The sequence below is a fragment of the Stegostoma tigrinum genome, chromosome 5 (assembly GCF_030684315.1).
Source record: "Stegostoma tigrinum isolate sSteTig4 chromosome 5, sSteTig4.hap1, whole genome shotgun sequence".
NCBI lineage: Eukaryota > Metazoa > Chordata > Chondrichthyes > Orectolobiformes > Stegostomatidae > Stegostoma > Stegostoma tigrinum.
The window spans coordinates 62,453,205-62,477,385 of NC_081358.1; the positions used below are offsets into that span (position 1 = coordinate 62,453,205).

Below are 24,181 nucleotides of genomic sequence, written 5' to 3' on the forward strand. Positions count from 1 at the left end.
ATGGAAACAACCCTTCACTCCAACTCATCCATGCCGACTAGACATCAAAGAACATAGGACATTGAATAATTCAGGACAGGAACAGGCCTTTCAGCCCACATGTTGTACCAACATGACACCAAATTAAGCTAATCCTTTCTGCCTAGCCTTGGTCCATATCCCTCCATAGTTTTCATTTTTATGTGTTTATCTAAAAGTCCCTTAAATGCTCCTATCATACGTGCCTTCACCACTACCTCTCGCACTGTGCTCCAGTCTCCTAACACTCTCTGTGTAAAAAAACTTCTTCCCCACATCTCTTTTGTACTTTCCCCTTCTCACCTTAAATGCATGCACCCTAGTATTACGCATTTCAAATTTGGAAAAAAGATTTTAACCGTCAACTCTATCTATGCACCTCATAACTCAATAGACTTCTATTAACTTTCCCCTCAGCCTTTGTTGCTCCTGAGAAAACAACCTGAGTTTTTCTAGGGGTTTTATGAAGAAGGGTCCAGATCCGAAACGTCAGCTTTCCTGCTCCTCTGATGCTGCCAGGCCTGCTGTGTTCATCCAGCTCTACACCTCGTTATCTGAGTTTTTCTAGCCTGTCTTATAGCTCATACCCTCTAATCCAGGCAGTATCTCGATAAACGTCTTTTGCACGCTCTCTAAAACTTCTGTGTCCTTTTTGTAATGTGGAGACCAGAACTGAACGCAATACTCTAAGTTTGGCCTAGCCAAAGTCTTTATACATATAAACAACAAATGTATAAACTACAAAAAGCTAGGGTCCTAACACTGACCACTGGAGGAGACCACTGGACAGAGCTCCAGACAGAAAAACACCCCTCAACCATTACCATCTGCTTCCTGCCACTCAGCCAATTGTGAATCCAATTTGTCAAATTTCCTTGGATCCCATAGGCTCTTGCTCTGCTTTTATCTCCCATGTAGGACGTCATCAAACGTCTTACTGAAATCCAAGCACAGTTGAAGCTTGCCCTCATCTACACACCCGGTCATCACTTCAAAAAAGTCAAGCAAGTTAGTCAGACATGACCTCCCCTTGACTAAACCATGTTGATTGTTCTTGATTAATCCCCACCTCTCCAAATGCAGGTTAATATTGTCTCTCTCAATTGTTATAAATAATTTCCCCATCACCAAGGCTAGACTAATCATCATGTAGTTTCCTTTGAATAACGTTATCATATTGGCTATTCTCCAGTCCTCTTGCACTACTGGCCAAAGAGGAATAGAACACTGTTTCAAGTGCCTTTGCTATTTCCTACTTTACCTGACTCAACAACATGGGATACACTTCATTCAGCCCTAGAGATTTATCTACTTTTAAGTCTTCCAACGCTCAGAACGTCCTCTCTGTTTATGCTAATTTCTTTAATTGTATCGCAGACCATCTCTTTGATTTCTATATCTATATTGTCCCCCTCGCTAGTGAACACCAACCCAAAGTATTCAATAAGAGCACTAGCCATATCCTCTGTTCCAAGTAGAAGATACCACTGTGGTCCATAATGGGTTCTATTCTTTTCCTCATTATCTTTTTACTCTTATCTACCTGTAAAACAACCTAGGATTTCCTTTACTTTACTGCCAGTATCCTTTCATGTCCCCTTTTATCTCTACTAATCTCCTTTTTAACTTCTCTTGTGTGGATTCAATACTCCCTTAGAGGCTTCTGCTGTTTTGAGCCTTCAGCATCTGCCATTAGCCTCACTTTTTCTCTTAATCCAATGTTATATATCCCTTAGTTTTCAGGCATCATAGGATTTGATGGTTCTCAGTATACAATCATAAATTGGAACGGAAAATGTTTGAATTATTCTGTCAGTCTTGCAGTGTCTGTGAAAAAAGAAACAGCATTAATGTTTCAAGTTGATGGCCCTTGGTCTGATGAAATATCATTAACTTAAAACATTATTTCTCTGCACAAATACTGACAGGCCCATTGAGTATTTTCAGCATTATCTGTTTTAGCATTTGCACAACTTTGCTCTTGGGGTGTTGTTGTAATCCAACAAGCAGGTGCAAATACAGTTGAAGGAACCTTTAGCCTCATATTCTATGCAACTCATTGTCAGGTGCACTTTGAGAAGGATGCACAATGAAGAGGTTGCTAGGACAGATGCCTAATCTCCACTTCTGATTAGAAAAGCCAAAAGAAGCAGGTAACAATTGGCCATTACAGCAACTGAAAGCCTTTCTGATTGACTGAAATTAAATGATATTTTAAAAAGTTCTTCATAAGGGACCACTTGCATCTAGAGAGCATTGAAGGACACTATGGATTGCACCGAAATTGAGAAGAGGCATGGGGAGTTTTGAAGGTGTTGATTGAAAAATCAGATCTATTCCCTTCATTTGCATTGTGCCGTTATAGAGCAAGGTTAGATTCCCTACAGTGTGCAAACAGGCCCTTCAGCCCAACAAGTCCACACCGGCTCTTGAAGCATCCCACCCAGACCCATCCCTCTATAACCCACACACCCCTGAACACTATGGGCAATTTTTATTTTTAGCATGGCCAATCCACCTAACCTGCACATCTTTGGACTGTGGGAGGAAACTGGATCACCCAGAGGAAACCCACGCAGACACAGGGAGAATGTGCAAACTCCACACAGACAGTCGCCCGAGGCAGGAATTGAAGATATTGGCATTGTGGCAATATCACTGGATATTAACCTAGAGTTCTAGGTTAATGTGAACATGAGTTCAAATAAAATCATGGCAGCTGATTTCATTTCAGTACCAAATCTGGAATTAAAAACTGATGCCAGAAATAGTGACCATGAGACTTTCAAGATTGCTGATACACCCACCTGATTAACTAATGCATTTTACATAACAAAATCTATTCTCCTTACTTGGTCTCAATATGACTCCAGACCCATGATGATGTAGCTGACTATCCTTTTAAATGGCCTAGCAAGTCATTCAGTTGTATTAAATCACTACAGAAAAATGAAAATGAAATAAAACTATATGGACCAATTTTTTAATTCACTCTTAGGACATGGACAGTGCTGGCTGACCAGCATTTATGACTGTCCCTAGTTGCCCTTGGGAAGGTGATGGTGAGCTAACTTCTTGCATTGCTGCAGTTGAGGTGCTGTAGGTTGACCCACAATGCACTTATAGATGGAATTCCAGGATTTTAACCTGGTGACAGTGAAGGAACAGGATTTTCCAAATCAGAATGGGGAGGGCTTGGAGGGGAACATGCAGATGGTTGTGTTCCCATGTACCTACTGCCCTTGCTATTTTAGATTAAGGTGGTCAAGGACTTGGAAGATACTGTCTGAGGATCTTTGCAGTGCATCTTGTACAGAGTACATATTGCTGCTGCTGAGTGTCAGTGGTGAAGGGAGTGGATGCTCTGCTGATCAAGTGAGCTGCTTTTTCCTGCATGGTGTTAAGCATCTTGAGTGTTTTGGAGCTGCATCATTAAGGAAAGTGGGGAATATTCCACCATACTCTGACTTGGCTTTTATAGATAATGGACAGGATTTGGGGAGTTAGGCGTGAATTACTCACTGCAGTATTCCTAACCTCCGACCTGCTCTTGTAGCCACTGTGTTTATGTGACAAGTCTGGTTGAGTTTCTGATCAACCCCAAGGGGGTTGATAATGGGGATTCCGAGATGGTAATACCACTGAATGTCAAGTGGTAGTGTTTATATTGTTTCTTTTTGGAGATGGTCATTGCCTGGCATTTGTACTCTGCCCAGACCTTGTTAGGTTCCAACATAGACTGCTTAGCATCTGAGGAATCATGAATGGTGCTAAACAAGTTGCAATGTGCACATCCCCAAAGACTCCAAGGTCATTGATGAAGCAGCTGAAGATGTTTGGGCCAATGACACTACCCCGAGGAACTCCTACGGAGATGTCATGGAACTGAGATAACTGACTTCCAATGTGCCAGGTATGACTCCAACAAGTGAGAGTTTGATTCTTGATTTCCAATGATTGCATTTTTGCTACTGCTCCTTGATGCCACACTCAGTGCTATGCGGCCTGGAGTCAAAAACTGTCACTTTCAGCTCGCCTCTGGAATTCAACTCTTTTATCCATGATTGAAGCAAGGCTATGATTAGGTTAGGAGCTGAATGGTGGTATAGGACCAAATCTGTGTGTCACTAAACAGACTATTACTGAGCACGTGCTGCTTGATAGCACATGATGATCGAGAGTAGACTGCTGAGTGTTAATTGGGCAAGTTGGATTTGAGCTGCTTTTCTGAAACAGGATGTACCTGAGCAATCTTCCAAATTGTCAGGTAAATGCCAGCATTGTAACTGTACTGGAATAGCTTGCCTAAGGGAGCAGCAATCTCTGAAGCACAAGTCTTCAGTAATATTGCTGGAACATATTGATAGCCTTTGCACTATCCAGTGCTCCCAATCATTTGTTGACATTACCTGAAGTGAATCAAATTGGCTGAAGACTGTCATTTCTGAAGCTCCAGACTGCTGGAAGGGGCCAAGATAAATCATCCACTTAGCACTTATGGCTGAAGATTGCTGCAAGTGTTTCAGCCTTATCTTTTGCACTGATATGTTGGAAGCTTCCATCATCGAGGACAAAGATATTTGTGGAGTCTCCTCCTGCAGTAAGTTGTTTAACTGTCCACCAGTATTCATGACTGGGTGTGACAGGACTACAGAGTTTTGATTTGTTGGTTATGGCATTGTTGAGCTCTGTCCATCACTTACAGCTTGAGCTGTTTGGCACACATGTCATCCTGTTTAGTAGCTTCTGCTGGTTGACACCTTATTTTAGGTACACCTGTTGCTGTTCCTGCCAAGCTTCCATACACTTTCCATTGAACCAGGGTTGATTCCTGGCTTGATGGCAAAGGTTCAGTGGGGCATATGTTAGGCAATGAAGTTGCAAATCATGTTGTAGCATAGTTTTGCTGCTGTCAATGGCCCACGCGCCTCATGGAAGCCCAATCTTGATTTCTAGATCTGTTTGAAGTGTGTCCCATCTAGCATGATGATAATGCCATACAACACAAGGAAGGGTATTTTCAGTGTGAAGGCGGGACAACTTCTCCATAAGGACTGCGTGGTGGTCACTCTTACCAATACTGTCATAGACAGCTGCCTCAGCTTCATATGCATCATAGCTCTGAGCACACATTATAAAGTATTATGAGCAACTAAGTTCATCATGACTGGCAAAAAAACTTTGTAAATTATATAACTTGTCATATGCCAGGTTATTCATAACCCTGTACATATTCTGTAGGTGTTTGCAGCAATTCCACAGATTGGGAACAATCTAATAAACTGTAGGGGAGGTAGAAATGGCAGCAAACTGCACCGCACCATGTATTCCAAACCATATTCAAAAGAAATTACACTATTGACTGTCTGATGATCACACAAAAAGCTGCCACACGGGGGTCATGGAACTTGTGAATGAACCGCTACAACATTGCATATCAGTGGACTATTCTTGCTGTCTGACTTCTCTTTTAATATTTATATTTTGTGTATTTTTCAATTTTATAGCATCTTTAGGAACTGATTCCCCTCCTTTCTTTTAAAATACACCATGGCATTTTACATTGCTGCAAACCACTTCTTACTCAGCTTAATGGAAGATAATTTATTAATCTATTTTAATTTTAATTATTAGAGTAAAGCATAATTATGCTTCAGCTTTGTGCTGGCTTGTATGTTCCTTTAGGGTTCAATTTTGTTTTAATACTGTAATAATATGATTTTCTGTAGAGATACAGCATTGTGACAAACTTTGACAGCCAAGCATGCTCAATATTCTTCTATAATTCTGATGTCAGCTGATAAACTCCAGTCCCGCCTATTCCCTGCAGATGTTTAAAAGAAGAAAACATTTGACTGGCATGAAATGTTAACTTTATCTACGCTTATTAATTTCACACTTTTCCCCGGCCAAATGCTGAGATTAACATTAACGTTAATGGCATTGCTTCCATAAACTGCTGACAGTACTAAAATTTATGATGGGCATTTTGTTTTTGACAGCAAGATTGTATAGTAACAAAAGAAATTTGTTGTGCAAACTAGTACCAAATAATCATTTCCCAAATATTTTTCTTCCCCAGAATTGATGCTGCAGATTGTACGGCTCTCAATGAGCTGGTTAGTTAGGCAACACTTTCATGGTCATTTAGAAACAGGAATTTGAAATGAGATGGTGAATTTTACAGATGTATGCCTTCAGTAGCAAGGTTTCAACTGAAACTAATAATTCAAAACTAAAGATTCATCCCCTAGGAATCCAGTCACGTTCTAATTTCCAGTATTTCAGACTCCAAATATGAAAGATGGAGGAAGGGCAGTATGGTAACTCAGTGGTTAACACTGCTGCCTCATACTGCCAGGGACCTGGTTTCAATTCCACCCTTGGGTGACAGTCTGTGTGGAGTTTGCACGATCGCCCCATGTCTGTGTGGATTTCCTCTGGATGCTCCGGTTTCCTTCCAAAAATCAAAGATGTGGAGGTTGGGTGGATTGGCTACACTAAATGACCCACAGTATCCAGAAATGTGCAGTCTAGGTCGATTAGCAGGTGAATTATGCAGGGTTATAGGGATAATGTTGGTGGAGGCGTATGGCTGGGATGCTTTTTGGAGGGTCAGTATGGACTTGATGGGCTGAATGGCCCGCTTCCATACTGCAGGAATTTTACAGAGACACTGGGGTGAATTTTCTGCATGGTTAGATCATTTTCAGCCCAGGGCTAAAAGTTTGACAGTACTTCATCAACATGAAATCTGCTGTCCTGTCATATAGGGGGCATGGCCTCGGATAGGAGGCACCATTCTTAAGAACCACAGCCCAATCAAAGCCTGAGAGTTCTATAGACCAGTGCCAGCAGAGAACAGCGGTTACTGCTGGGACAAGAGGTTTTGAGAAGAGTGTCCCCAAGGGGCATACAGATCCCACAAAAGTGACACCTTCTTGTCTGCTGGCAGCTAATTCTGTGAAAGCTGCTGGTGGTTGATTATGCTCATAATATGGGGAACAGATTGGATGTGTGCAGGTAAATGGAGGCCTTACAACTTGCCTTAGTTAGTTGCTACAACAGCCTTCGAATTTACCATCAGAAGGGCAGCCATTAAATTCACTCCAGCGTTCAGAATATACAGTGGCATTTTTAACCCAGGTTGCAAACTGGGCATACAGGACACCGCTATATTTTTTCAGTGTCAGAGCTAGCTATTTTATTTCCCAAACTATTTTCCGTTTGATTATTGGAATCAAAGGGAAAATCCACAAGGCTTTCAGAATCAGTCTTCCAGAATTCCCAATGAAATAAATATTGAATCTGTGAAAGGACTAACACAAATTAAGATATGCCAAAGAACAGTAATGAAAAATATAATAACACTAAACAGTAACAACACGATCACGCTCAGACCAGTTGGTGTTCATTTCAAATGTTAGGCAGAGTGGGCATGAAAAAGACATCCTAATTTCTTGTTGAAAAATATATGCGCTTCCTTAAATGTTTAAAAAAAGGATAATTTTTCATGGCAAGGTGGCTCAGTGGTTAGTATTACTGTCTAACAGCGTCAGGGACCTGGGTTCAATTCCACCCTCGGTCAACTGTCTGTGTAGAGTTTGCACATTCGCCCCATGTCTGCATGGGTTTCTTCCGGGTGCTCCGGTTTCCTCCCACTGTCCAAAGATGTGCAGTCTAGGTGAATTGGTCATGTTATATTGGCCGTAGTGTTCAGAGATGTGTAGATTAGATGGGTTATAGGGGGATGGATCTGGGTGGGATGCTCTGGGGGTCGGTGTGGACTTGTTGGGCCAAAGGGCCTGTCATCATAATGGATGGGATAGCATGTTTTGAGAGGATTTGTAGCTCAGGTTGAGGTTCTGGATGTAAGTTTGCTCGCTGAGCTGGAAGGTTCATTTTCAGATGTTTCCTCACCATTCTAGGTAACATCTTCAGTGAACCTCCGGTGAAGCACTGGTGTTATGTTCCGTTTTCTATTTATGTGCTAAGGTTTCCTTGGGTTGGTGACGTCATTTCCTATGTTGGTGATGTCATTTCCTGTTCTTTTTCTCAGAGGATGGTAGATGGGCTCCAAATCAATGTGTTTGTTGATGGAGTTCCGGTTGGAATGCCATGCTTCTAGGAATTCTCGTGCGTGTCTCTGTTTGACTTGTTCTAGGATGGATGTGTTGTCCCAGTCAGAGTGGTGTCCTTCCTCACCTATATGTGAGGATACTAGTGATAGTGGGTCATGTCTTTTTGTGGCTAGTTGATGTTCGTGTATCCTGATGGCTAGCTTTCTGCCTGTTTGTCCAATGTAGTGTTTGTCACAGTTCTTGCAAGGTATTTTGTAAATGACGCTCATTTTGCTTATTGTCTGTATAGGGTCTTTTAAGTTCATTAGCTGCTGTTTTAGTGTGTTGGTGGCATCATGGTAGCTCACAAACCCAAGAGGTCAGAGTAGTCACGCAGTCATTTCCAAGATGTCTTTAATGTAGGGGAGAGTGGTTATGGTTTTTGGGCACGTTTTGTCTGTTTGTTTGTGTTTGTTGCTGAGAAATCGGCAGACTGTGTTCATTGGGTACCCGTTCTTTTTGAATATGCTGTATAGGTGATTTTCTTCTGCTCTTTGTAGTTCCTCTGTGCTGCAGTGTGTGGTGCAGGAAATGACATCACCAACACAGGAAATGACATGACCAACCCAAGGAAACCTAAACACATAAATAGAAAGCCGAACTTAACACCAGTGCTTCATCAGAGGCTCACTGATGATGTTACCTAAAACCTGGAGGGGCCCCCTGGAACCTGCTGGTGGAAAGCAGGAAACAACGTGCCCTCAACCTGACCCAGAGCTGGACTCTCCTGCCTCTGTACCCTCATCGGGGGGGGATGCCACCCGGAAGGCAGCACGGACGGTTTCCTGAGCCTGGAGAGTGTCCAGAAGTTCGCGCGGGCAATGGGCAAGAAGGGACAGATGGAGGGGCTGGACCTTGGACTCGGGCACGGTACTGCGGTCACTGCCCATAATGGGGGTACGAGTTGCGAGCGTTAATGTGCACAGCGTCAGGTCCACCATAAGATGCATGTCCACGTTGACCTACCTGACCGCCGTCAAGGCAGACCTCCTGTTTCTGCAGGAGTGCGGATACCGCACCTCAGCAGGTACGGGAAATGGCCGGGCGCCTGGGCCTGTGGGCCTTCGATCTGGTCGGGGGGTAACGACTTTCGGTCTCAGGCCTGGCTATTCTGCTGCGGGGGAGCAACTTCACCATCTCTCAAGTTCAGGAGGTGGTGGGGGGGTGCTTCCTAGTGGCTGATATCACCTACAGGAACGCTTCCCTGAGGCTGATCAACGTGTATGCCACAGCGGTACGGAGTGAGTGGTTGGCCGTCCTGCAGCGGCTTCCACCCCTGCTGGCTACGTCCAGGCCGGTCATCCTAGGTGGAGACTTCAACTGCATCATCAATGCAGATGGAAGATCCGGCGTGGGGACAGCGGGTGGGGGGAGTCAACTGGACGTCACGTCCAGATTCCTGATGGGCACGGTGAAGGACACCAAGCTGCTCGCCGTCTTCAGCACCCCTGCAGATGGAGTGCAGCGGAGATACACCTGGTCGCGGCCAGACGGGTCTATCCGCTCAAGGATAGACTTCCTGTTTGTGTCACAGGCGTTCTCGGTCAGGTCCACCGGCGTCGAGCCGGTGTTCTTCTCTGACCACTGCCTCCTGCTGGCCGACTGTCACTTACAGGACAACCAGCAGGCTGGCAAGGGGACATGGAAGCTCAACACGACTCTGTGCACCCCAGAGAACGTCGAGGAGCTGAAGAGGGAATACGCCGGTTAGAGAACCGTGAAACCCCTCTTTGAGTCTCCGGGCGACTGGTGGAAGTCAGTGAAGGAGAACATCAAGAGGTTCTTTGTCCTCAAGGGTGTTTGGAACGTGAGAAAGAGGCGGGGAAAGCTGTCACGACTCCGGAAAAGGATGCAGAACCTGCTCCTTCTGCAATCAATGGGGGTCGATGTCACGGAGGACCTCTGCGAGGTGAGGGGCCAACAAGCCTTGCTCTTCGCTGCGGAGGCCTCCAGGATAATCTTCCGGTCCAGGGTCCGCTCCGTGGAGCAGGATGAGATATGCTCGCGTTTCTTCTTTCAGAAGGTGCACAAAGCGAGCTTTGTGCTTAGCTGGCTGAAGGAAGACGACGCTCGGTGATGTCGTCTCGGCCCGACATTTTGAGGATCAGCAGATCCTTCTATGCTGGACTGTACGACGTGAAGCCCATGGACAGCACGGCCTCCGAGTCATTCCTGTCGTCTATCGCGGAGGTCTTAGACGACGGCACGAGGGAGTGGCTGGACCGGCCGATATCCCTGGACGAGCTGACCACGGCCCTCAAGTCCTTGGAGAAGAATAAGACTCCTGGGAGCGACGGCTTACCGGTCGAGCTGTATTCCGCTCTGTGGGACCTGGTCGGACAGGACCTGCTGGAGGTGTACGATAGTGCGCTTCGGACAGGGGAAATGTGCAAGTCCATGAGGAAGGGCATCATCACCATCATTTACAAGAGGAATTGGGAGAGGGAAGAAATTAAGAATTGGCATCCCATTTCACTATTGAACGTAGACTACAAAATCCTGGCCAAGGTCATAGCCAACCGGGTCAGGTCTGTCCTGGAGTCGGTGACTCACCCTGACCAAACTTGTGCTGTGCCGGGCAGGAAGATTGCTGAGAGCCTCTCGCTCATCAGGGATACGATTGCCTACATGCAGGACAGGCGGGTGGACACCTGCTTCGTCAGCCTGGACCAGGAGAAGGCCTTCAACAGGGTCTCTCATGCTTACATGAGGGACGTCCTCTCCAAATTGGGGTTCGGGGAGGGCATCTGCAATTGGATCCGGCTGCTCTACACCAACATCGTTAGCACAGTCTCAATCAATGGGTGGGAATCGGACAGTTTACCCATCAGATCTGGAGTCAGGCAGGGCTGCCCGCGCTCTCCTGCCTTGTTCGTGTGCTGTGTGGAGCCCTTCGCCGCATCCATCAGGAAGGACATGAGCCTGAAGGGCGTGACTGTCCCAGGCAGCGGAGGCCTTCAGCTCAAGACCTTCCTGTGCATCGACAATGTCGCCGTCTTCTGCACCGATCGTCAGTCGGTGAGTAGGCTGTTGGACATCTGCGGCCAGTTTGAACTGGCCTTGGGTGCCAAAGTCAATAGTGGTAAGAGCGAGGCAATGTTCTTCGGGAACTGGGATGACCGCTCCTTCATCCCCTTCATCGTCAGGACAGACTACCTAAAGGTGCTGGGTGTTTGGTTCGGTGGAGCTGGGGCGTGCACTAAGACTTGGGAGGAGCGTATCACCAAACTGAAGCAGAAGCTGGACAGGTGGATGCTCCAGTCCCTCTCCATCGCTGGTAAGAACCTCGTTGTCAGGTGCGAGGGGCTTTTGGTACTGTTGTATGTGGCGCAGGCCTGGCCTATTCCCTGGACCTGCGCCGCTGCGGTCACCCGGGCCATCTTCCACTTCATTTGGCGGTCGAGGATGGACCGGGTCTGCAGGGACACCATGTACAAAGACCTGGAAAATGGGGGAAAGGACATACCGAACGCCACACTCGCCCTGATGGCTACCTTTGTGTGCGGCTGCATCAAGCTGTGCGTAGATCCTCAGTACGCAAACACCAAGTGTCACTACTTACTGAGGTTCTACCTGTCCCCGGTGTTGCGAAGAATGGGCCTGGACTCGTTGCCGCGGAACGCTCCAAGTAGTTGGACCATTCCATACCAGCTGTCCTTCGTGGAGAAATTTTTGAAAGGAAACACCTTTGACCACAAGACCGTCAGGCAGTGGCCAGCACGTAGTATTCTCAAGACCCTTCGAGAAAAGGAGAGGGTGGATCTCGTCGTGTGGTTCCCCAGGCAGACTGCCAAAGTCATTTGGCAGAATGCCTCATCGCCAGAACTTTCAAACAAGCAGAAGGACATTGCTTGGCTGGCGGTGAGAGGGGCTCTGCCAGTGAGATCCTTTATGCACGCCCGGAATCGCTGCGCCACCGCACGCTGCCCTCGAGGCGGCTGCGGGTGGGATGAGATTGTCGATCACCTCCTTCTGGAGTGTGCCTATGTGCAGGAGGTCTGGAGGGGGATGCAGTGGTATTTGTCAAGGTTCGTCCCGAGCAGCTCCGTGACACGGGCCTCCGTGCTCTAAGGGCTGTTTCCTGGGACGCACACCGAGACCAAAATCAACCGGGTCTGGATGACCATCAATGTGGTCAAAGATGCTCTTTGGTCTGACCGCAACTTGCTGGTCTGCCAGCTGAAAGAACTGAACCCGACCGAGTGTTGCAAACTGGCGCACTCCAAGGTCCAGGACTACGTTCTGAGGGATGTGCTAAAGCTTGGGGCAGCCGCCGCCAAGGCATGGTGGGAAAGACCACCGTATGAAACCCCCTCGTCCAGAATAGAAACAAGGGCCCTATCTGGTAACTGGGCCCAGCTGGCGCCTTCCGCAACTGGTCAGGGGGCCAACAGGGACTGTGCGGGGAGACGACTGCCAGGGTATTTTCTTTGCTTTGTTTTTTTTTCTTTTGTTTTTTTCTTTAGTTGGTGTACATACCCCCTGGGTAACCCAGAGCAGCTTGCATGACTGGGTAGATGTATAAATGTTTTATTTTTTGTACATTCTATGAATAAAGTATATATTTTCAAATGAAAAAATGGTGATGAAACGTCTGAAAACGAACCTTCCAGCTCAGCGAGCAAACTTACATCCATAATGTAAGGATTTTATGATGGAAAATTGGGAGTAGCTGTTATCAGGCGAGTCCACATTTGACACGTGTGAATTGTTTAAAGACCTGCTGCTGACAGTTTAAGACTGGCACTTTCCAGTAAGGAGGAAGGACAAGGCTGGCTAGGTAAGGACCCTTGGATAATCAGGGAGGTTGTGAATTTAGTTGAAAGGCAAAAGAAGCATATATAATGTGTAGGAAGCTAAAATCGGACAGGGACCTTGAGGAATATAAAGAAAGTGGGTATCTCTGGTTTGTTACTTGTGCCATGTGATAGCGAGGCAAAGAAAAGGGAATGGGCCGGCACGGTGGCTCAGTGGTTCGCACTGTAGCCTCACAGTGCCAGGGACCCAGGTTCGATTCCAGCCTCGGGTAACTGTCTGTGTGGAGTTTGCACATTCTCCCCATGACTGCGTGGGTTTCCTTCGGGTGCTCCGGTGTCCTCCCACAGTCCAAAGATGTGCAGGCTAGGTGGATTGGCCATGCTAAATTGCCCGTCGTGTTCAGGGGCGTCTGGGTTATAGGGGATGGGACTGGGTGAGATGCTCCAAGGGGCGGTGTGGACTTGTTGGGCCGAAGGGCCTGTTTCCACACTGTAGGGAATCTAATCTAATCTAATCTAATCTAATTCCAGATATCAGCTGAACACATGGCTGCAGGGATGGTGCAGGAGGGAGGGTTTCAGGTACAAGGACAATTGGGGCTCATTCTGGGGAAGGTAGGACCTCTACAATTAGGACGGTCTCCACTTGAACCAGGGGGCACTAATATCCTGGGTGGGAAATTTGCCAGAGTTATTTGGGTGGATTTAAACTAGCTCAGCACAGGGGTGGGAAATTGTGGCATGGTTCGAGTACACAGGAGGATGAGAGTAGGGAGGACATGGACAGGATTTCACTGTCACAGGAGTGTGCTGGCAGAAAGCGAGATGGTTTGAAGTGTGTCTACTTCAACGCCAGGAGTATCCGGAATAAGGTAGGTGAGCTTATAGCATGGAACTTGGATGTTGTGGCTATTTCAGAGACATGGATAGAGCAGAGTCAGGAATGGATGCTGCAGGTTCCAGGGTTTAGGTCTTTCATTAAGTTCAGGGAAGGTGGTAAAAGAGGGGGAGGTGTGGCTTTGTTAGTCAAGGACAGTGTAACGGTGGCTGGAAGAACTTTTGCCTACTGATGTGGTATGTGCTGAGGTCAGAAACAGGAAAGGAGAGGTCACACTGCTGGGAGTTTTTTATAGGCCTTTGCAAAATTCCAGGGATGTGGCAGAGAGGATTGGCAAAACGATTCTGTGCAGGAGTGAAAGGAAAAGGGTGGTCATTATGGGAGACTTTAACTTCCCCAACATTGACTCGAAATGCTATAACTTTAGTATGTTGGATGGATCAGTTTTTGTCCAATGTGTGCAGGAGGGTTTCCTGACACAGTTTGTCAAACGGCAGACAAGAGGAGAGGCCACACTGGATCTGGTACTTGGTAACGAACCAAGCCAGGTGTTTGATTTAGTGGTAGGTGAGCACTTTGGAGAGAATGACCATATTTCGGTTACTTTTAGTTTATTGATGGAAAGGGATAGGAACATGCCACAAGGCAAGAGTTATAGATGGGGGAAGGGCAATTATAATGCGATTAGGCAAGACTTAGGAGGCATAGAATGGGGTAGCAAAATGCAGGGGATGGGGACAATTGAAATGTGGAGCTGGTTTAAGGAACGGATATAGTGTATCCTTGGTAGGTATATCCCTGTCAGGCAGGGAGGAAGTGATAAGGTAAAGGAACCGTGGTTTACTAAAGAAATTGTATCTCTTGTTAAGCGGAAGAGGGAAGCTTATGTGACGTTGAGACAAGATGGTTCAGATGAGGTGATGGAGAGGTACAGAATGGCCAGGAAGGATTTAAAGAGAGAGTTAAGAAGAGCAAGGAGGGGACATGAGCACACATTAGCAGGTAGATTAAAGGAGAACCCTAAAGCTTTCTATCCGTACGTGAGGAATAAGAGGATGACTAGGGTAGGAATAGGGCCAGTCAAAGACAGAAGTGGGAAGTTGTGTGTGGACCCTGTGGAGATCAGAGAGGTGCTAAATGAATATCTCTCAACTGTTTTCACTCAGGAAAAGGAGAACATTGTAGAGGAGATGACTGAGTTACGGGCTTCTAGAATTGAAAGGATTGAGGTTAGTAAGGAGGAGGTGTTATCAATTCTAGAAAGTGTGAAGGTAGATAAATCTCCTGGGCTGGATAGGATTTTTCCAAGGAGTTTCTGGCAAGTTAGGGAGGAGATGGTGGAGCTTTTGGCCTTGATCTTTGAGTCATCATAGTCTGCAGAGGACTGGAGGATTGCAAATGTTGTGCCCTTGTTCAAGAAAGGCAGTACAGATGACCCAGATAATTATAGACCAGTGAGCCTTACATCTGTTTTAGGAAAAGTTTCAGAAAGGATTATAAGAGATAGGATTTATAATCATCTAGCAAGCAACAATTTGATTAGAGATAGTCAACATGGATTTGTCAAGAGTAGGTTGTGTCTCTCAAACCTCAGAGTTTTTTGAGAAGGTGACCAAGCATGTGGATAAAGGTAGGGCAGTTGACGTGGTACATGGACTTCAGAAAAGTCTTTGATAAGGTTCCACATGGTAGGCTATTGCAGAAAATAAGGAGGAATGGGATTGAAGGAGACTTAGTTGTTTGGATTAGAAACTGGCTTTCTGTAAGAAGGCAACAAGTGGTGGTTGATGGGAAATATTCAGCCTGGAGTCCGGTTACTAGTGGTATGCCTCAAGGACCTGTTTTGGGACCACTGCTGTTTGTCATTTTTATAAATGACTTGGATGCAGGCATAGGTGGGTGGGTTCGTAAGTTTGCAGATGACACTAAAGTCGGTGGAGTGGTAGACAGTGTGGAAGAATGTTGCAGGTTGCAGGGAGACTTGGATAAACTGCAGAAATGGGCTGAAAGGTGACAAATGGAGTTCAATGTAGATAAATTTGAGGTGATTCACTTTGGGAAGAATAATAGGAAGGCAGAATACTAGGTCAATGGAAAGATTCTTGGTAGTGTGGATGTGCAGAGAGATCTTGGTGTCCATGTACATAGAACCCTGAAAGTTGGCACCCAGGCTGATATTGCTGTTCAGAAGGTTTACGGTGTGTTAGGTTTTATTGGTAGAGGGACTGAGTTCTGGAGCCGTGATGTCAGGCTGCAACTGTACAAAACACCAATGCGGCCTCACTTGGAATATTGCGCACAGTTCTGGTCGCTCCATTACAGGAAGGATGTGGAAGCATTGGAAAAGGTGCAGAGGAGATTTACCAGGATGTTGCCTGGCCTGGAGCGAAGGTCCTATGAAGAAAGGCTGAGGGACTTGGGTCTGTTCTCATTGGAGAGAAGAAGGCCAAGAGGAGATTTAATAACGACATACAAGCTGATCAGAGGATGAGATAGGGTGGACAATGAGTGTCTTTTGTCTCGGATGATGACGTCGGCTTGCATAAGGGAACATAGCTGCAAATTGAGGGGTTGATAGATTTAAGACAGATGTCAGAGGCAGGTTCTTTACTCAGAGTGGTAAGGCCGTGGAATAACCTGCCTGCCAATGTAGTTAACTCAGCCACATTAGTTGCATTTAAACTGTCCTTGGATAAGCATATCAATGATGATGAGATAGTGTAGGGGGATGGGCTTAGATTAGTTCACAGGTTGGCGCAACATCGAGGGCCAAAGGGCCTGTTCTCCGCTGTATCGTTCTATGTTCTGTGTTCCATGTTCTAAAGCAGGGAATTGGAATATAGAATCCCAAGACATTCTATACATAAATTAAAAACAAGAGGGTAACTAAGGAGAAGGTGAGACCACTCAAAGGAGGGAACATGAATTTGAAGGTAGAGGATGTGGGTGGGACCCTAAATGAATACTTTATGTAGTATTCACCAGGAAAATGATATGGAGCATCATGAAATTTGTATGGAGTATGCTAATATGCGAGGGCATATTGAGATCAAGAAAGAAGTGGTGTTGGGTCTCTTGAAGGGCCTTAATTTAGAGAAGTCCCCGGGGCCCAATGGCATCTACCCCATGTTTCTGAGAGATGTGAGAAAGGAGATTGCTGGCACCTTGACCAAGATCTTTGTACCTCGCTAGCCACTGGAGAGTTAAGTGTTCTCACTCGGGCTCGAATCCTGCTGACTACAATTGACAGCTACGGGAAAATACGAAGAGAGTTTGCTACCGTCTTCTAGTTTGGGAGAGGAACCACTGCTAGGTGGGTGCAGGGGAAAACCGGGGTGGCACCGTGGCTCAGTGGTTAGCACTGCAGCCTCACAGCACCAGGCACGCAGGTTCAATCCCAACATTGGGCAACTGTCTGTGTGGAGTTTGCACATTCTCCCTGTGTCTGCATGGGTTTCCTTCAAGTGCTCTGGTTTCCTCCCACATTCAAAAAATGTGCAGGCTAGGTGGATTGGCCATGCTAAATTGCCCATAGTGTTCATGGATGTGTAGATTAAGTGGGTTATAGGGGATTGGCCTGAGTGTGATGTTCTGAGGATCACTGTGGGCTTGTTGGACTAAAGAGCCTGTTTCCACACTGGTGGGATTCTATGGATACATAAATAATAGCCCATTCAATCCAGTCTTTCCTTCAATGTCAGAGATAGTAGGCACTGCAGATGCTGCAGAATCTGAGATAACAAGGTGTTGCGCTGGATGAACACAGCAGGCCAAGTAGCATCAGAGGAGCAGGAAGGCTGATGTTTCGGGCCTGAAGAAGGGTCTAGGCCTGAAACCTCAGCCTTCCTGCTCTTCTGATACTGCTTGGCCTGCTGTGTTCATCCAGCTCTACACCTTGTTATCTTCCTTAAATGTCAGTCTTTCCATCCCGGAAATCAGTCTTTATATTGTTTTAACTTCTTTTCTTGAACTACCATTGGGAGAGAAAAGCTCAAAGCAGCTAAAAGCTTGGCTCTTGTATAAAATAAAACAAAGAACTGCAGATGCTGGAAAGCAGAAATAAAAATATCAATTGCTACAGAAACTCTGCTGTGTAGAGAAAGTGGAGATAACGTTTAGGGTCCAGCATCTTTCTTCAGACTAGCTAGGAAATGCTGAAACATAAGTAGAACCTAGGGGTTGGGGTGGTGGTGGCTGCAGAGGGGGTGAGGGTGATGGTGTCATGGTGGGGTAGGTGGTAAAAGAGTAAGCAATGGCCCAGAGGTAGAAAAACACATTTAGTCAGACGAAGGAATTGATAATGGTAAACCAAGTTGAAAGAAAAGCTGTTAATAAGGATTGTGAGTAGGTGCAAATGCGTTTTTGGAAAGAATTTTATGGTTTGCTTGAAAAGTCAAGTAATTTTCAGCGAACTAAAAATATGTTCTTGCCTTCAACTGCAATCCATCTGAATCAGACTTCTACAAAAAAGAATTCTGCAAGGCTAGCCAACTGCAACATTTTTTTGCAGATTGACAGACTGAATGTTAATTTGCATAAATTAATGCCGAAACTTTTGACTTTTAAGTGATTCAAAATTTCAGCTTCCTCTACTTTCCTTCTTCTTTCCTTTATTTCAGCTAATGTATGTGAAGGCCAACATGCTTTTATAAATTCATAACAAATCCTAAATTTTAATTGTGAAGAATCTGCTATGGCTTATTTTAAAATCTGACTTCATATCCAGGGTTTTGGGGAACACACTACCATCAACTTCAAAATGGAAAAAGAATGAAAAACAAATCACCCTAATTACAAGCAGATAAGGAGACAGAAAAATAAATCAATTTACTTCACCTTCTTGTCAGTGACATATGTTTTGAAGAAAGAAGTGAGAAGTTAAATGCCCTAATTATAGTTTTCTGAAAACATCATAATATGGAATAAGATCAAAAGTTGCTGGAAAAGCTCAGCAGGTCTGGCAGCATCTGTGAAGAAAAGATCAGAGTTAGCGTTTTGGGTTGGATGAGCCTTTCTCGGAACTAGATCACCAGACCTGAAACATTAACTCTGATTTTTTTTCACCGATGCTGCCAGACCTGCTGAGCTCTTCCAGCAACTTCTGTCTTTGTTCCTGATTTACAGCATCTGCAGTTCTATAGGTTTGTAACATAATGTGGAAACTGAGTACCTTTATTTACCTTTTTCCCAAGCAGATGAAATTCCTACTTCCTCTTTTCCTCACTTCCTCCTTTGAAGCATACATTAAAGTCTACCACTTTCTTACTTTATGGCTTTCATACGCAATTCAATTTTTTGCTTTCTGTGAAATCACTTCAGGACTTCGTATTATATTAAAAGTGCTCTATAAATACATCATTGTTCTTGCATGGCACATTTTTGACTGTGGAATGTCTGCACATTGACCAGCTTAGAAAGAACATTGTTTGTGATGCTACCTCATAGTGTTTTTCCAAACAATCACTGCACCACTGATATACCAGGCTAATCATTACAATTATTGGAAAACTGTAATCATACATCTGATACCAAATTCACCTTCAATAAACCACACAGTTGCTCTCATTACCAGGAGCACAATCTTTGCTCATTCTTACTTTGCTATTTCCACATCAAAGCAGTAGGGTCTTCACAGATCTGGCAGCGCATCATCAATTAACTCATTAGACTGTTATTCATGTGCACATTTCATTGATGCGACTTCATCAGCAATGAATGGTTTCTCTGAGTTCCTCCATTCTCAGCCAGCGAAAATATTTGTATTCACAATGATTTTCAGATGAGTCATGAAACAGGAATTATATTCTCCTCATCGTTTCCCACAAGCATCATTCCCACCAGCAGAAAAATGCATTTTGGGTTTGAGAATTGAGATTGATTTCACTGTGGCACAAACTAGTTCTACAACACAATAGAATCTTTATCTCAATTCACATATTAAAGAATCAATGTTTCTTTTTGATGGGGAGGGATGGATCTAGAATGATCTATACCTCTTGAATTCAAGTTGGGACATATTGGCAGTAACATTTGTTTTTTTCTGCAGTGATTGCTCTTTGTAATAAGTCTCCCAAGCCTCTTGTCATTATAAGTGCTGATTATGTTAAATTGTGGTTTTCCTGATAACACTTTGGATTAAAGTTTAATGACAGCTAAAATATTTTTAAAATCTCAAGAAATTTCAGTTGCAAAGCAATTCCATTCTGTAAGCGCACACATTTGCACGTATAATTTCACATTAAAATAATTCATTTTACCTTTGCTGTACACAACACAATTGTTGTTGTTATCCTCTGTTCCTCGCCAAGTCACATCCATTAGCCACTTGGGACCAGCATGTACTACTATCGGGACAGCCGCTTTTGTCTTCTGTACAAAGGAAGATAATAAACAGATGCCGTTTGTTTTTTGTGATTAAGAAGTCGATGAATATTAATTTTCAAAGAGCCTTAACTCCCAACACATAAGCCAAAGCCAAAATCCCTTGTTAAGTTCTTACAGAGGACAGAGAAAGGCGTATTGAGTGTAGCATCTCTGTTGATTGACAGAATTATTAAATCAGAAGTCTTTAAATGATAATAGATCAGATCTTCCAGATTATTAAATCTCTAATGGTTTTGATTTAAACTAAAAATGACTGTCAAGAAACCTGCTGGTGAACTTCAGAAACTTTGTCTCCTTAGAGTCATAGTCATAGGGATATACAGCACAGAAACACACCCTTTGGTCCAACTCGTCCATACCGACCGGATATCCTAAATAAATCTTGTCCCATTTGCCAGCATTTGGCCCATACCCCTCTAAACCTTTCCTATTCATCTAACCATCGAGATGCCTTTTAAATGTTGCAATCGAACCACCCTCAACTGCTTCCTCTGGCAGCTCCTTCCATAAACACACCACCCTCTCCTTGGAAAGGTTGCCCCTTAGGTCCCCTTTAATTTGTTTCTGTCTCACCAGAAACCTATATAGAGATAATGGGAACTGCAGATGCTGGAGAATCCGAGATAACAAAGTGTGGAGCTGAATGAACTAGCCTGGGGAAAAGATCTTCTTTGGGGGCAGCACAGTGCTCAGTGGTTAGCACTGTAGCCTCACAGTGCTAGGGACCCAGGTTCAATTCCAGCCTCAGGCAATTGTCTATGCAGAGTTTGCATGTTGTCCCTCTGTGGGTTTCCTCCGGGTGCTCAGGTTTCCTCCCACAGACCAAAGATGTGCAGGCTAGGTGGATTGGTCAAGCTAAATTGCCCATAGTTCTGGAGTATGTGGTCATAGGGGGATGAGTCTGGGCGGAATGCTCCAAGGGTTGGTGTGGACTTATTGGGCCAAAGGGCCTGTTTCCACACTGTAGGGATTCTATGATTCTCTATTAACCCTATTCATGCCCCTCGTGATTTTATTAATCTCCATAAGGTCACCCTCAGCCTCCAAAGCTCCAAAGAAAATATCCCAGTCTATTCAGCCTCTCCAAATTGCTCAAACCCTCCAACCCTGGCAATATCCTTGCAAATCTTTTCTGAACCATTTCAAGTTTCACAACATGCTTCCTATAGCAGTTGAGATCAAATTGCACATAATATTCCAATAGTGGTTATAATTGCACATAATATTCCAATAGTGGCTTATCTATTGTCCTGTGCAGCCGCAACATGACCTCCCAACTCTTATTCACAATGCACAGATGAGTAAAGGCAAGCATACCAAATACCTTCTTTACGATTCTACCTATCTGTGACTCCACTGTCAAAGATCTATGAAAAGCCAAAGCCTCTTTGTTCAGGGACAGTCCCCAGGACCTTATCATTAAGTGTATAAGGCCTGCCTTGATTTGCCTTTCCAAAATGCAGCACCTCACATTTATCTGATTTAAACTCAGTCTGCCACTCCTCGGCCTATTTGTCCATCTTCTCGAGATCCTGTTTTACGCTGAGATCACCTTCTTCATTGTCCACCACAGCTCCAATTTTGTTGTCATCTGCAAACTTACTAACCATACCTCCTGTTTTCATAGTTAGATGAAATGGTTAAAGGTCACCTGGATTCTAAGGAAACCCAGGCAGCAAGTTCTGAAGTAGCTTTTTTTTGTTTATTGAGTACAGTGCTGTGAGAGAGCTGCAAGAGAAATTTATCAACTGTAAATTATAACTTAAGATGGCAAACAAGATGATGGTTCAAGGTGGTTAAGAAATACACAACTGGTGTGTAGATAAGGTAAGGTTTTTTCTGTTTCACGTTTCTTTATATATGTGATTGCCAAAAACCTTTTGGTTCCTTTTTCATTTATCTAAGTTAAGTTTAATAATGTCAGGAGATCTCACACCCGTGGCGTGCTCCTCTTGCTCAATGTGGGAGCTCGGGGACAGGGCTTATGTCCCCGACTCCTTCACGTGCAGGAAGAGTGTCCAGCTGCAGATCTTCTTAGACCGCATGGCGGCTCTGGAGCTGTGGATGGACTCACTTTGGAGCATACACGATGCTGAGGGGGTCGTGGATAGCACGTTTAGCAACTTGGTCACACCGCAGATTAGGATTGCTGAGGGAGATAGCGAATGGGTGACCAAAAGGCAGAGGAAGAGCAGGAAGGCAGTGCATGAGTCCCCTGCAGTCATCTCCCTCCAAAACAGGCATGCCGTTTTTAATACTATTGGGGGAGATGGCTCATCAGAGGAAGGCAGCAGTAGCCAGGTTCACGGCACCATGGCTGGCTCTGCTGTACAGAAGGGTGGGAAAAAGAGTAGAAGGGTGATAGTCATTGGGGATTCAATCGTAAGTGGCATGGATAGGTGGTTCTGCGGTCGAAAACGGAACTCCCAAATGGTATGTTGCCTCCCAGGTGCACGGGTCAGGGATGTCTCCGATCGGCTGCAGAACATTCTGAAGTGGGGGGGGGGGGGGCGAACAGTCAGTTGTCGTGGTGCATATAGGCACCGAGCCAAGTTAAAAAGTAGGACCTCAAAGGTAGTAATCTCAGGATTGCTACCAGTGCCATGTGCTAGTCAGTGCAGAAATGAAAGAATAGCTAGGATGAATGCGTGGCTTGAGAGATGGTGTAGGAGGGAGGGGTTCAGATTTTTGGGACATTGGAACTGGTTCTGGGGAAGGTGGGACTATTACAAATTGGACTGTCTACACTTGAGCCGGACTGGAACCAATGTCCTTGGGGGTGCTTTTGCTAATGCTGTTGGGGGGGGGGGTTAACTAATGTGGCAGGGGGATGGGAACCAAATATTGGACAGAAAAGAGGTAGTAATGAAAGCCTGTAGGGAACTACATAATGGAGTCAGTGTGACGAAAGGGAACAGTAGTCGGGGAGCAGATGATGAACACAAAGGGACAGGTGGTCTGAGGTGCATTTGTTTTAATGCGAGAAGTGTAGTAGACAAGGCAGATGAGCTTAGGGCTTGCATCGGTACCTGGAGGTATGATGTTATTGCTATTACTGAGACTTGGTTGAGGGAAGGGCATGACTGGCAACTAGTTGTCCCAGGATATCAATGCTTCAGACGGGATAGAAAGGGAGGTAAAAGGGGTGGAGGAGTTGCAGTAATGGTCAAAGATGATATCACAGCCGCACTGAAGGAGGGCCCCATGGAGGACTCAAGCAGTGAGGCAATATGGGTAGAACTCAGAAATAGGAAGGATGCAGTAACAATGCTGGGGCTGTACTACAGGCCTCCCAACAGCGAGCATGAGATAGAGGTACAAATATGTAAACAGATAATGGAAAGGTGTAGGAGAAACAGGGTGGTGGTGATAGGAGATTTTAATTTTCCCAACATTAACTGGGATTCACTCAGTGTTAGGGGTCAAGACAGAGCAGGATTTGTAAGGTGTGTCCAGGAGGGTTTTCTAGAGCAGTATGTATGTAGTCCATCTTGGGAAAGGGCCATGCTGGACCTGGTGCTGGGGAATGAACCCGGCCAGGTGGTTGATATTACAGTAGTGGACTATTTTGGAAATAGCGACCACAATGTAAGTTTTACAATACTCATGGACAAGGATAGGAGTGGTCCTAAAGGAAGAGTACTAAACTGGGGGAAGGCCGACTATACCAAGATTCGGCAGAATCTGAGGAATGTAGATTGGGAGAAACTGTTTGAAGGTAAATCCACATTTGATATGTGGGAGGCTTTTATGGAGAGGTTGATTAGTGTGCAGGAGAGACATGTTCCTGTGAAAATGAGGAACAGAAAAGGCAAGATTAGGGAACCATGGATGACAGGTGAAATTGTGAGACTAGCCAAGAGAAAAAAGGAAGCATACATGAGGTCTAGGCAACTGAAGACAGACGAAACTTTGCAAGAATATCGGGAATGTAGAGCGAATCTGAAAAAAAGGGATTAAGAGGGCTAAGAGAGGACATGAGATCTTGCTGGCAAACATGGTTAAGGAAAATCCCAAAGCCTTTTATTCATATATAAAGAGCAAGAGGGTAACTAGAGAAAGGA

General features: G+C 45.1%; 1 protein-coding gene across 4 annotated transcripts in view; it reads right to left on the bottom strand.

The window, feature by feature from the left end:
* The window catches only part of zfpm2a (zinc finger protein, FOG family member 2a), an 825,184-nt gene that overhangs the window by 212,200 nt on the left and 588,803 nt on the right, over positions 1–24,181 (bottom strand). For all 4 annotated transcript variants that reach the window (XM_048529624.2, XM_059646028.1, XM_059646030.1 and 1 more), the window contains one exon: positions 19,991–20,102. In XM_048529624.2, coding sequence (XP_048385581.2) covers positions 19,991–20,102 — 112 coding nt within the window. The remainder of the gene's footprint in view (positions 1–19,990; positions 20,103–24,181) is intronic.